General features: G+C 43.8%; 1 protein-coding gene across 3 annotated transcripts in view; it reads left to right on the top strand.

Annotated features, from left to right (window-relative positions):
* The window catches only part of LOC118376078 (rab11 family-interacting protein 4A-like), an 83,291-nt gene that overhangs the window by 60,360 nt on the left and 10,730 nt on the right, over window positions 1–12,201 (top strand). For all 3 annotated transcript variants that reach the window (XM_052527755.1, XM_052527753.1, XM_052527754.1), the window contains exons 2-5: window positions 4,233–4,474; window positions 4,749–4,934; window positions 6,324–6,458; window positions 8,442–8,477. In XM_052527755.1, coding sequence (XP_052383715.1) covers window positions 4,266–4,474; window positions 4,749–4,934; window positions 6,324–6,458; window positions 8,442–8,477 — 566 coding nt within the window. In that variant the 5' untranslated portion in view covers window positions 4,233–4,265. The remainder of the gene's footprint in view (window positions 1–4,232; window positions 4,475–4,748; window positions 4,935–6,323; window positions 6,459–8,441; window positions 8,478–12,201) is intronic.

The following is a 12,201-nucleotide window of genomic DNA, read 5'->3' on the forward strand; positions in this document are numbered from 1 at the left end:
GGAGTGCCAGCTGAACCCCATCCAAAACAAACCACTACCCCATCCTTCTCTACCCTGTCTCTTCTGACCTAAGCTACCAACTGCTTACTGGCATAAAAGCATTCACCCACCCTGACCAAACTGTCCCAGTCTCTATTGTACTGGACTGGACTACCAGGGCTGGGGTGACGCGGTCTGGCTGTCTGGCTGTCTGGCTGTGTGTGTGTGTGTGCGCAGAAGGGAGTGTGTGTTCATTTTGTTTGTTTGTATGTCTGCCCTCAACTGAGCTTTAATTCAGACGGATTGGAGGCTCATCTGTATGTAATAGCCCTATCTGAGTCTCATGTCTTGAGGGAGAAGACCTTTGGAAGTTGCTCAACTTCTGTCTACTGAACTATACTTTAACCATTCTTAGCCATGCCTACCATACAGCACCAAACACAGCAGGCAAGATCCTACGCTGTACACACTGGCTATGCAAAACGGCTTCCTCACGCCCAAATAGTTCTTCAGCAACAGGTGTCAAGTCGGGTTAATCAACACCATTCACCTAAAATCGTAACAACTCTTCCTACTGTGTGTTTTTCTTTGTGTGTTTCCTGTAAGGAATTTACACTCTTCACTACTGCTACTTTTTTCTTGCAGTGTAATATTTCCATCCCGAGAGATGCGATGGGGCCTAGTTTATTGCCTCAACCCCATGCTGGGTGGCATTCCCTGGGGCATGGAGATGTGAAGACCCCCTCCTGGTCCTCTATGGAATACTAAACAGGCTCTTTCTCCTTGTATTGTCCCTGGCCCTCCCTGCCTCAGGGTCCCTGCTGCTGTCGCTTAATCCTACAGACAGTGTGTGTGTGTGTGTGTGTGTAGTGTGTATGCCTACAGGTTGTGTGTATGGGTGTGTTTGTGTGTGCGATCAAGGGTTGGGTGTGTATTCTGGGAGGCAGACAAGCTCCAACAGCGCTTTAGTGAATTTAGGAATAGTGCTTTTGGCCTCCAGCCCTGAGTTTTCATCCGTTAGCAGTTCAACCAGTATTGAGAGAGAGAGAGAGAGAGAGAGAGAGAGGTGAGGTGACAGCCCTTGAGTGATAATGCCTTTATTATCCTCTAAAGCTGTCTAATGCTCTGTGTGGGATGTACCTGTGTGTAATTGGGCTGGCCTCTGTACCTCCCTCTTTCTCATCTCTCTCTCTCCCTCCCTTCTACTTCTCCGGTATGTAGAGATAAAGTAAGGTTCCTCTATTAGCATTAGACTGGATTAGAGCTGTTGGAGCGACACTGAATGAATGACAAGTGTCTCATGACCTTTAACCTTTGACCCCCCCCAACCCCCCACCTCAATACCCTCTGTGACCTCGTGGGTCTTCTCACAGTGACGGATTCCACTAGCCTAACTGAAATTCCTTTAGTGTTTCACTTACGACCTTGTTTGAGTTAAGACCACGTTTGAGCACTTGTTCTTGCACTTGCATTTTAGGTTTGTGCTCACTGTTCACTGTTCACTGTTCAACCAACATGTTTTGACCTTTACTGAAAGCCTAAGAATGTATCTGTCAGTGTTTAATGCTATCAATGTTTTGACTGGTGATGTTAATAACGCTGACAGTACTATTTGCGTTGTCCTGCAGTCTGCACAAAGATGTGTGTGCCCTTTCCAGGTGGTTACTGTGTACGTGCGTGTGTGTGTATTTATGCGTGTGTGTATTTATGCGTGTGTGTGTGTGTGTGTGTGTTCTGAGAGGCAGACAGGCTCCAACAGAGTTCTAGTGATGTTAGGAAGAGTACTTTTGGCATCCAGCCCTGAGTTTTTTAATATTTTTAATTCAACCTTTATTTAACTAGGCAAGTCAGTTAAGAACAAAATCTTATTTACAATGATGGCAAATCTGGACGATGCTGGGCCAATCAGCCTACTGATCAACAACATTTGCATAGAAGCATCACTCCAGCATGTCACGCCTGTGTGGAAGGACATCATGTAGGCACTGCTGTTAGTTTGAGAATATAAAAGGCAAATGGGTCCAATTTAACATCATGATTTGTGATCATGGATGCTTATCAAACTAGTATATTTTGTCATTTTCTGTGATCTGGATTTTTTTCTTCTATCTCTCAGTAAACATCTCTAATCTGCCCTGGACGAAATTCAAAACAACTCAGTTGGCTAGTTCAGCTATCTGTCAACAAATGGGCGGTTTGTAACTTTATCCTACAGCTACGATTGGATAGAGCGAGGAACTCCGCTCCCTTTCACATGTCCTAACATCTATCTCCATCGCTCATATCACTTGGTGATGTTTACTGCTACTATGAGAACTATCTCAATGGCGATGACATTTGCTGCCAAGCCATAAATGTGCATAATATCTAACAAGGATAGCGAGGGTAGGAAAAAAGATGAAACGACCAAGCACGTTCTGTCTGAATGACTCAAATCTGCCAATAGTTGACGCACAAAGACGTGATGATCTTGTTGCGTCCGTCGTCGGAATGAGACCAAAGCGCAGCATGGAAAGTGAACATCTTCATTTATTTTAGAATAGACACAAAAAAAAGATAAACAAAAATAAAGTTCTGCAGGGTTATACAGCTACTGTGCAAAAACAAGATCCCACAACATAGGGTGGAAAACAGGCTGCCTAAGTATGATTCCCAATCAGAGACAACGATAGACAGCTGCCTCTGATTGGGAACCATACCCGGCCAACAAAGAAATAGAAAACTAGAATGCCCACCCAAATCACACCCTAACCTAACCAAATAGAGAAATAAAAATGCACTCTAAGGTCAGGGCGTGACAGATCTATAGCTTTCTTGGTCCATACACATTAAATATGCAGGAATATTCTTAGGTAGCTAAACCTATTGCCAACCTTTATTTAGGCATTTTAAAACACTTCTTTCTTTCCGTATTACAACAATAATTTAACCCGACTGTCAACTGTCAATTTACGGATTCAATTGCGGCTGGTCAGATCAGCACACCTGTAAATAGCTCACTTTACTCCGCAAGTCAGATATTGGCTCGTTGCTGAAAAGGGTGCATGTTCAAAATGATAACCAGCTAACGTTAGCTTGCTACATTGGCTATTAGCTCCTATCTGATATCTTAGCACCTTGTTTGTCTAGCCAGCTAGTTAGCATAGTAGCTAATATAGCTAGCTAGACATCACCACAGATGAAATGGTTAGTTATCGTAATATTTGCTAAAAGGTCACATAGCTATCTCATTAACTTATTGCATGCCTGTCGGGGCACGTCGACACAAGCCTTATTATTAGTGAATTAACTAAAATAATATTTGCAACAGGAGTTTGATTTTGGTCACTGTGTCAATTTATCAATTTCTCAATACTGCACCTTTCTGTTGGAGAATGAGCTAGTTTGCTGCGGCTGACTTTCCCAGCTAGACATTCCTCTGCATTGTGCAGTGCTCGTGGCTCAGGCAGTGACTGGTGGCTAGCATAGCAGCAGCTTTGCTATGTAGAAGGGACTATTGGCTAAGACGATAGAGAACGGCCGATAGTCGATAGACTAGAAAAGGCCAATATTGGTCCGATATATCGGCTCGGCTGATTATCTGTTATCAGTCGTTCTTTACTCTATTACCATGAGACTGGATTAGAGCTGTTAGAGTGAAACTGAATGACCAGTCTCATGACCTTTGACCCCAACTCAATACCCTCCATGACCTTCTGTGACCCCCAGAGTTTTCCCACAATGAAGGAATCCACAAGCCTGATTTAAATCCCTTTAGTGTTTTACTTAACACCTTGTATGAGTTAAGACCTCATTTTGAGCACGAGTTCTAGCACTTGGATTTCAGGTTTGAGCTCACTGTTCACAACCAACATGTAACCTTTGCTGAAACCCTAAAAACATGTCTATCAGTGTTAGACGCTATCAATAGGTCTGAGAGTACTATTTGCATAGTCCTGTAGTTCTGTTGACTGCACAAAAATGTGTGTGTGTGTGTGTGTGTGTGTGTGTGTGTGTGTGTGTGTGTGTGTGTGTGTGTGTGTGTGTGTGTGTGTGTGTGTGTGTGTGTGTGTGTGTGTGTGTGTGTGTGTGTGTGTGTGTGTGTGTGTGTGTGTACCTTCCCTGCTTACCTCACTCCCTCTCTGTAAATGTTAAAATCCTTTGTCTGTAATGTGTTTTTCGTTATGTTTCAGACCCCAGTAAGACTAGCTGTCTCCATTGGCGTCAGCTAATGGGGATCCTAATAAATCAGATCTCTCTCTCTCGCTCTACAGCGTGTTGACAAAGCCCTTGCACATCCGGTCCTCATGTGCACGCGGGTGTCCCTTAACCCAGAGCCTGGGTGCCATCTATTCCCAGAGGGAGAGGAGAAAGGAGAGGTGGAGGGCAGAGAGAGGGCAGAGTTAGACATGGACAGTGCTGTGGAGAGCAACCCAGGATCAGATGTCTCTGAAGGGGGGAGGAGTGGAGGAGACAAGGAGGATGGACTGGGAGGACTTTTCTTTCCTGGAGACAAGTTAGTTGTTAGTCTTTGTGTGGTGTTGAACATATGGTGTCTTTATAAGTGAACTCTCTTTATAAAAGAACTGTAGAGATTAGACTTGTTCATGTACATGTAACTCATCTACCTCATATATCAGTTGCAATCCTATAAAAAAAATCTGCACTGTCAGAATCTGAATAGTCAGCCTTATAATTGAAAAATGAATGTACAATTTGTCTTTTTTTCACTACGACACTTTAAACTTATTGAATGTTACTTCCTGAAAGTCTACTTCCTGTTTTTGCAGGTGCAGTCAGCTAAACCCATCGGTGACCTCTGACCTGTCAACGCGTTCCTCTGCCTCTCTGAACGAGGAGCAGTTTGAGGACTACGGAGAGGGAGAGGACGTGGACTACACTCCCAGCAGCCCCTGCCCCGAGGACGAGACGCGCACCAACGGCTACTCTGACCTGGGCTCCTCTGTACCCTCCAGGTAAGAGGAGACCCTGACACACTAATACACAGACACACTATTACCTAGAGTATCATTACAACATCCACAGAAAATTGGGGAACACCATATGCAACGAGAAATACAAACGTATTACGTGAAATGTTATGAGACAGAAACACAAACACGAAGATGATTCATTACCTGTTAAACATCATGTGACCCAGAAAGGCCAACTGATCAACTAGAGAAATCTGCATAACACTGTGCAACGAAAAGATGACAAGTGCATGCACAGCATCACCCAACCCAGAATACAAACACACAGAGCTAAGAGTTTGAACCATTTCAGATCCAAGTGATGCTGACTTACTGAACGCCACTGAGCATAATGTTATATTTTCACAAAACACCCCCTGTCAAGTCTCATACCCCCTGTCCTGTAAGTCTGTGACCCTCTTAATCCCCCAGTGTGTGTGTGTGTGTGTGTGTGTGTGTGTGTGTGTGTGTGTGTGTGTGTGTGTGTGTGTGTGTGTGTGTGTGTGTGTGTGTGTGTGTGTGTGTGTGTGTGTGTGTGTGTGTGTGTGTGTGTGTGTGTGTGTGTGCTGCTTCTCTATTCTCTCAGAGCCTCACTTACCAAACTCATTAGTTTTTACTCTTGACTGGAACTGAGTGTGATGTTGTCCCAATGTACCCTATTACCTACATATTGCGCTACTTTTGAACAGAGACCTATTGGCCCTGGTCAAAAGTAGTGCACTATAAAGGGAATAGGGTGCCATTGGAGATGTAGCCTATATGGCCCCCAGGGCCTCTCTTGATTAAAATTCATCTATAGAGCTGTTTTGAAGGAGGATTTACTCCCAACACTATTCAGCTTCCTTGGTCCTGCTCCGAATATCAAGTACCTAAACTCATTACTATGGACTTATTTTTGTCCTACTTCTGAGTTTAGAATAGAGCTTTATGATATTTTTCGATGGTTGTGTACGTTTCCATGGGAAATAGTGTGTTATGTGAACTACATGTTAACGTGAAGTAAACCCAGACATCTGTGTGTGTGTGTGTGTGTGTGTGGGTGTTTGTAAGTGCAAGTAATATGTTTGTGTGTCTACTGTATTTGTATATTTGTATTTATGATGATCCCAGTAGTTCCTGCCATGGCAGCAGCTACTCTTCCTGGGGTCCAGCAAAATTAAGGCAGTTGTATACAATTAACATTTACATTACATTTCACAACAGATTTCGTAACACATTAAGCGTATTCCCTCAGGCCACTAATCTACTACCACATATTTACAACACAAGATCTACGTGTATGTTTGTGTATAGTGCATTTATTGTGTGCCTGTATCTGTTTATTAAATCTGATTTTACTGTGTGTGTGTATATATTCTGTCCCTAACGCTTTGGCTTCACCTGTGTGTGTAGTGCTGGCCAGAGCCCCAGGAAGACACGCCACCTGTACAACAATGAGATGATGGACGTGTACTGTTCCCAGTGCTGTAAGAAGGTCAACCTACTCAACGACCTGGAGGCCAGGCTGAAGAACCTCAAAGCCAACAGGTAACACAGGACAGGACACCCACAGACACCATTACACGTACGAGCCCAGAACCCAGCTGAGTAGGTGGAACGGGCGCAGGATTTTGGTCATGTCAGATCACGTGGACGGTTAAACTCCTGACTCTGAGAATGAGATGTGTTCTCACAGAAAATGAACCTGGTCATTATTTCAGGGAAGTGACACACTTCTATTGTCCACTATGTTTACCCTGACTGACTATTGTACTATAGGTAAGATAGGTTAGATAATACTGTCAGAGTGACCTGCTGTTTATTTTGATGATGTCACCAAGAGCTTAAATGTCTTGAACCCACCCACACACACACACACACACACACACACACACACACACACACACACACACACACACACACACACACACACACACACACACACACACACACACACACACACACACAACTTGTTACGTAAATCCCCAAATGTCAGAATGGGTCACCACCATTCATCGACCCACATCATCAGCGTGTGTACAGTGAGAGTTGTAGGCGGTCTATTTTCAGACACGTTATCCTGTGTGATCTTTATGGATTGAATCACTTCCTCTGTAAACTAACGCACCCACACGTTCTTTGATGAACACACACTGACTGAAACACTCACATCTCACATAGAACTTACTTATATAGACTTGCACTCTCTTGTACACAGACACACACACACACACCCACCAAGACACACACACACCTGCACTCTACTATATGTAAGCTATAGCAGTAGTGGCCCTAGGCTGGAGAACTCGGTAATGAATGTAATGAAGTGGTGAGGACTCTGGAATCGTTTTGTCTTCCCTTCAACTACAGCTCTGTCTCTGCTGACTCTGCAGTTCTTCTGCCTGAAAAGGTTACTCTCTACTGAGATGAATACCTGGGCTAACAGTAAATAGTCAGACCCCTGCTTTCGCAGGAGAGCAAGTAAAGAAAGGGGGAGTAGTAAAGGGAGGAGAGGGAGAGAGGATGGGGATGGGAGAGGGGGAATGGGAGTGGGAGAGAGAAAGTGAGAAGGAAGAGACAGAGGGAGAGGAGGGAGGTGAGAGAACGTGGAATGATAAATAGGTGAATGGGCATGCAGAGGAGGAAAAAGCGACAAAGAGAGGGATTGTCGGAGAAGGATAAGTTAAAGCAAAGATGGATGATGCAGAGTCGCTGCGAGTGAAGTGTTGCTGGCAGAGAGATGGAAGACTTGACAAGATCAATCCTTGAAGGAGGGACAGGAGGAGACAGAAGATGCCCCGTCAGCATGCAGTCAGTCTGGGGAGATGCTTGAAATGGCATAAATGTGTGTGCGCACGTGCATTTGTGTGTGCATAAGGTGTACTCTCACACTAGTGTGTGTGGGTGTGTGTGTGTGTGTGTGTGTGTGTGTGTGTGTGTGTGTGTGTGTGTGTGTGTGTGTGTGTGTGTGTGTGTGTGTGTGTGTGTGTGTGTGTGTGTGTGTGTGTGTGTGTGTGTGTGAGAGAGAGATTTCTCTCTTTGATGTAATGGTGAAGCAGACACAAAGCTTTGAGACAGAACTATTGCTGAACCCACAAAACTACTGTTCCCAGCAGCACCCTCAGGGAACGTTATTTCATGAACATTGACATGCCCTTCATGCCATACTGTCTGGTTGTGTTTTAAATGGCACCCTTTTCCCTGTAGGGCACTACTATTGACCAGGGCTTATAGGGCACTACTATTGACCAGGGCTTATAGGGCACTACTATTGACCAGGGCTTATAGGGCTCTGGTCAAAAGTAGTGCAATATATACTATAGGGAACATGGTGCTATTTGAAACAAACTCTCTTTCTCCTCTTGTGCAAAATACTGATTAACAATACTACCTTAATACCAGTCAAACAGCAATTAGCTTTACTATCTATAAATCACTGTTATAACTAATAGACTAAAGTCTCTAGACATATCCATGACTTCTATCAAGGATAAAGACTAACTGGGATGTTCTCTGACTCTTTTTCTCCAGCCCCAATAGGAAAATCTCCAGCACAGCCTTTGGCAGGTCGGTCACGTCTCCATATGTGTGTGTGTGTGTTTACTGTGTTTGTTTTTGCATGTTGGCCATTTCCTTATTGTTCCAGTCATGTGATCATCATGTCAGCCAGTGTATTTGACTGCTGTCTAGGTAATTCCCCCTAAGTAATATGGTAATGGTTTAGGTATACTGAACCTCTCTACCTCTTCTGTGTTCATTATACTACTACAGTTACTACTGTGTACAGATCTTAATTTGACCAGTTTCTCACAGCAGGAAAATAAAGCTGCAGCAACGGGAAATATGGGCAAATGAAGGAAATTGATCAACGGGGTGATCAAATGAAGATGCTTGTTTGTACACATTGAAGCAAGGGCACTGTATTCAACATACAAGTGTACCTGAATACATTGCAGTGGAGGCATTATTATAGGTTGTTTTACAATACACATACAAACAACAACATCACACAAACATCAACTACATCACACCTGCCCAGACCCACATGCTGACTGACACCCCCATCTCAAGCGCCCGCATCACTCTCCGCCACATGGCCTCAATCAGCACCATCTTGTTTCTTTCTCTCTGTCGCCCACACACTTTCAACATCTAGATAACAAAGAATTTGACCTTTCCACTGTGTTAACAACGGAGGTTTGGTTGATTTTGAGTTTTTTAAAGTATTCGTTTTTTCAAGATGATTGATGAGAAAAGTATCGTCCCAACCCATTGGGTATCTCACTACACCCCCATTTGCCATGTCTTGAAATATGCAGACAGACGGATTAAAAGCACATTTACATTGTAATATTTCTGACAGCCAACTTTCAACTCCACCCATACCTTTCCAGAAGGCATGGATTATTGATTCATTTTGTCTCCTCTAATACAATTCTATACATTAGTTCATACTGGATTAAGCGTACATTTTAGTTCATTGTAATTTTGCTAGTTAGGTTCCAACATTCCCTCCATATTGTGCCAATATCAGTTCTTGGTTCCAATAGTTTATTTTTTTCTAAGAAATTGTCAGTTATATAGGCTCTTTTCAAGGTTTTGTATAGCTTACCTATCATATACAGTGCCTTGCGAAAGTATTCGGCCCCCTTGAACTTTGCGAACTTTTGCCACATTTCAGGCTTCAAACATAAAGATATAACACTGTATTTATTTGTGAAGAATCAACAACAAGTGGGACACAATCATGAAGTGGAACGACATTTATTGGATATTTCAAACTTTTTTGACAAATCAAAAACTGAAAAATTGGGCGTGCAAAATTATTCAGCCCCTTTACTTTCAGTGCAGCAAACTCTCTCCAGAAGTTCAGTGAGGATCTCTGAATGATCCAATGTTGACCTAAATGACTAATGATGATAAATACAATCCACCTGTGTGTAATCAAGTCTCCATATAAATGCACCTGCACTGTGATAGTCTCAGAGGCCCGTTAAAAGCGCAGAGAGCATCATGAAGAACAAGGAACACACCAGGCAGGTCCGAGATACTGTTGTAAAGAAGTTTAAAGTCGGATTTGGATACAAAAAGATTTCCCAAGCTTTAAACATCCCAAGGAGCACTGTGCAAGCGATAATATTGAAATGGAAGGAGTATCAGACCACTGCAAATCTACCAAGACCTGGCCGTCCCTCTAAACTTTCAGCTCATACAAGGAGAAGACTGATCAGAGATGAAGCCAAGAGGCCCATGATCACTCTGGATGAACTGCAGAGATCTACAGCTGAGGTGGGAGACTCTGTCCATAGGACAACAATCAGTCGTATATTGCACAAATCTGGCCTTTATGGAAGAGTGGCAAGAAGAAAGCCATTTCTTAAAGATATCCATAAAAAGTGTTGTTTAAAGTTTGCCACAAGCCACCTGGGAGACACACCAAACATGTGGAAGAAGGTGCTCTGGTCAGATGAAACCAAAATTGAACTTTTTGGCAACAATACAAAATGTTATGTTTGGCGTAAAAGCAACACAGCTCATCACTCTGAACACACCATCCCCACTGTCAAACATGGTGGTGGCAGCATCATGGTTTGGGCCTGCTTTTCTTCAGCAGGGATAGGGAAGATGGTTAAAATTGATGGGAAGATGGATGGAGCCAAATACAGGACCATTCTGGAAGAAAACCTGATGGAGTCTGCAAAAGACCTGAGACTGGGACGGAGATTTGTCTTCCAACAAGACAATGATCCAAAACATAAAGCAAAATCTACAATGGAATGGTTCAAAAATAAACATATCCAGGTGTTAGAATGGCCAAGTCAAAGTCCAGACCTGAATCCAATCGAGAATCTGTGGAAAGAACTGAAAACTGCTGTTCACAAATGCTCTCCATCCAACCTCACTGAGCTCGAGCTGTTTTGCAAGGAGGAATGGGAAAAAATTCAGTCTCTCGATGTGCAAAACTGATAGAGACATACCCCAAGCGACTTACAGCTGTAATCGCAGCAAAAGGTGGCGCTACCAAGTATTAACTTAAGGGGGCTGAATAATTTTGCACGCCCAATTTTTCAGTTTTTGATTTGTTAAAAAAAATTGAAATATGCAATAAATGTCGTTCCACTTCATGATTGTGTCCCACTTGTTGTTGATTCTTCACAAAAAATACAGTACAGTTTTATATCTTTATGTTTGAAGCCTGAAATGTGGCAAAAGGTCGCAAAGTTCAAGGGGGCCGAATACTTTCGCAAGGCACTCTAAATATCCTTTCATTGTGGTCAAAGTACAGTGTATAGGGTTTTGTCCTACTTCCCTCTGGACTGTGAATTAAACTGACAAAGAGAGATTGGCCTGCCAGCACTGATCTATGTGCATAGTGTTCTCCCCAACCTCTCTACTCTTTTCCTTTCTCTTGTCCGATAACTCTCTCCCTCTCTTCTACTCTCTCCCTTTCTTCTACTCTCTCCCATCTCTACTCTCCCCCTCTCTTCTACTCTCTCCCTCTCTTCTACTCTTTCCCTCTCTACTCTCTCCCTCACTTCTACTCTCTCCCTCTCTTCTACTCTCTCCCTCTCTTCTACTCTCTCCCTCTCTTCTACTCTCTCCCTCTCTTCTACTCTCTCCCTCTCTTCTACTCTACTCTCTCCCTTTCTTCTACTCTACTCTCTTCTACTCTCCTCTCTACTCTCTCCCTCTCTTCTACTCTCTCCCTTTCTTCTACTCTCTCCCCTCTACTCTCCCCCTCTCTTCTACTCTCTCCCTCACTTCTACTCTTGCCCTCTCTCTACTCTCTTCCTCTCTTCTACTCTCGCCCTCTCTTCTACTCTCTATTCTCTCCTCTCGTCCTCTCTCTCCCTCTCCTACCCTCTCTACTCCCGCCCTCACTTCTACTCTCTCCCTCTCTTCTACTCTCGCCCTCTCTTCTACTCTCTCCCTCTCTCCCTCTCTTCTACTCTCGCCCTCTCTTCTACTCTTGCCCTCTCTCTACTCTCTCCCTCTCTTCTACTCTCGCCCTCTCTTCTACTCTCTACTCTCTCCTCTCTTCTTCTCTCTCCCTCTCTTCTTCTCTCTACCTCTCCTCTACTCTCCCTCTCTCCTACTCTCTCTACTCTCGCCCTCTCTTCTACTCTCGCCCTCTCTTCTACTCTCTCCCTCTCCTACTCTCTCTACTCTCGCCCTCTCTTCTACTCTCGCCCTCTCTCTACTCTCTCCCTCTCTTCTACTCTCGCCCTCTCTTCTACTCTCTACTCTCTCCTCTCGTCTACTCTCTCCCTCTTCTACTCTCTACCTCTCC

This window comes from Oncorhynchus keta, chromosome 10, assembly GCF_023373465.1.
Source record: "Oncorhynchus keta strain PuntledgeMale-10-30-2019 chromosome 10, Oket_V2, whole genome shotgun sequence".
Lineage (NCBI taxonomy): Eukaryota > Metazoa > Chordata > Actinopteri > Salmoniformes > Salmonidae > Oncorhynchus > Oncorhynchus keta.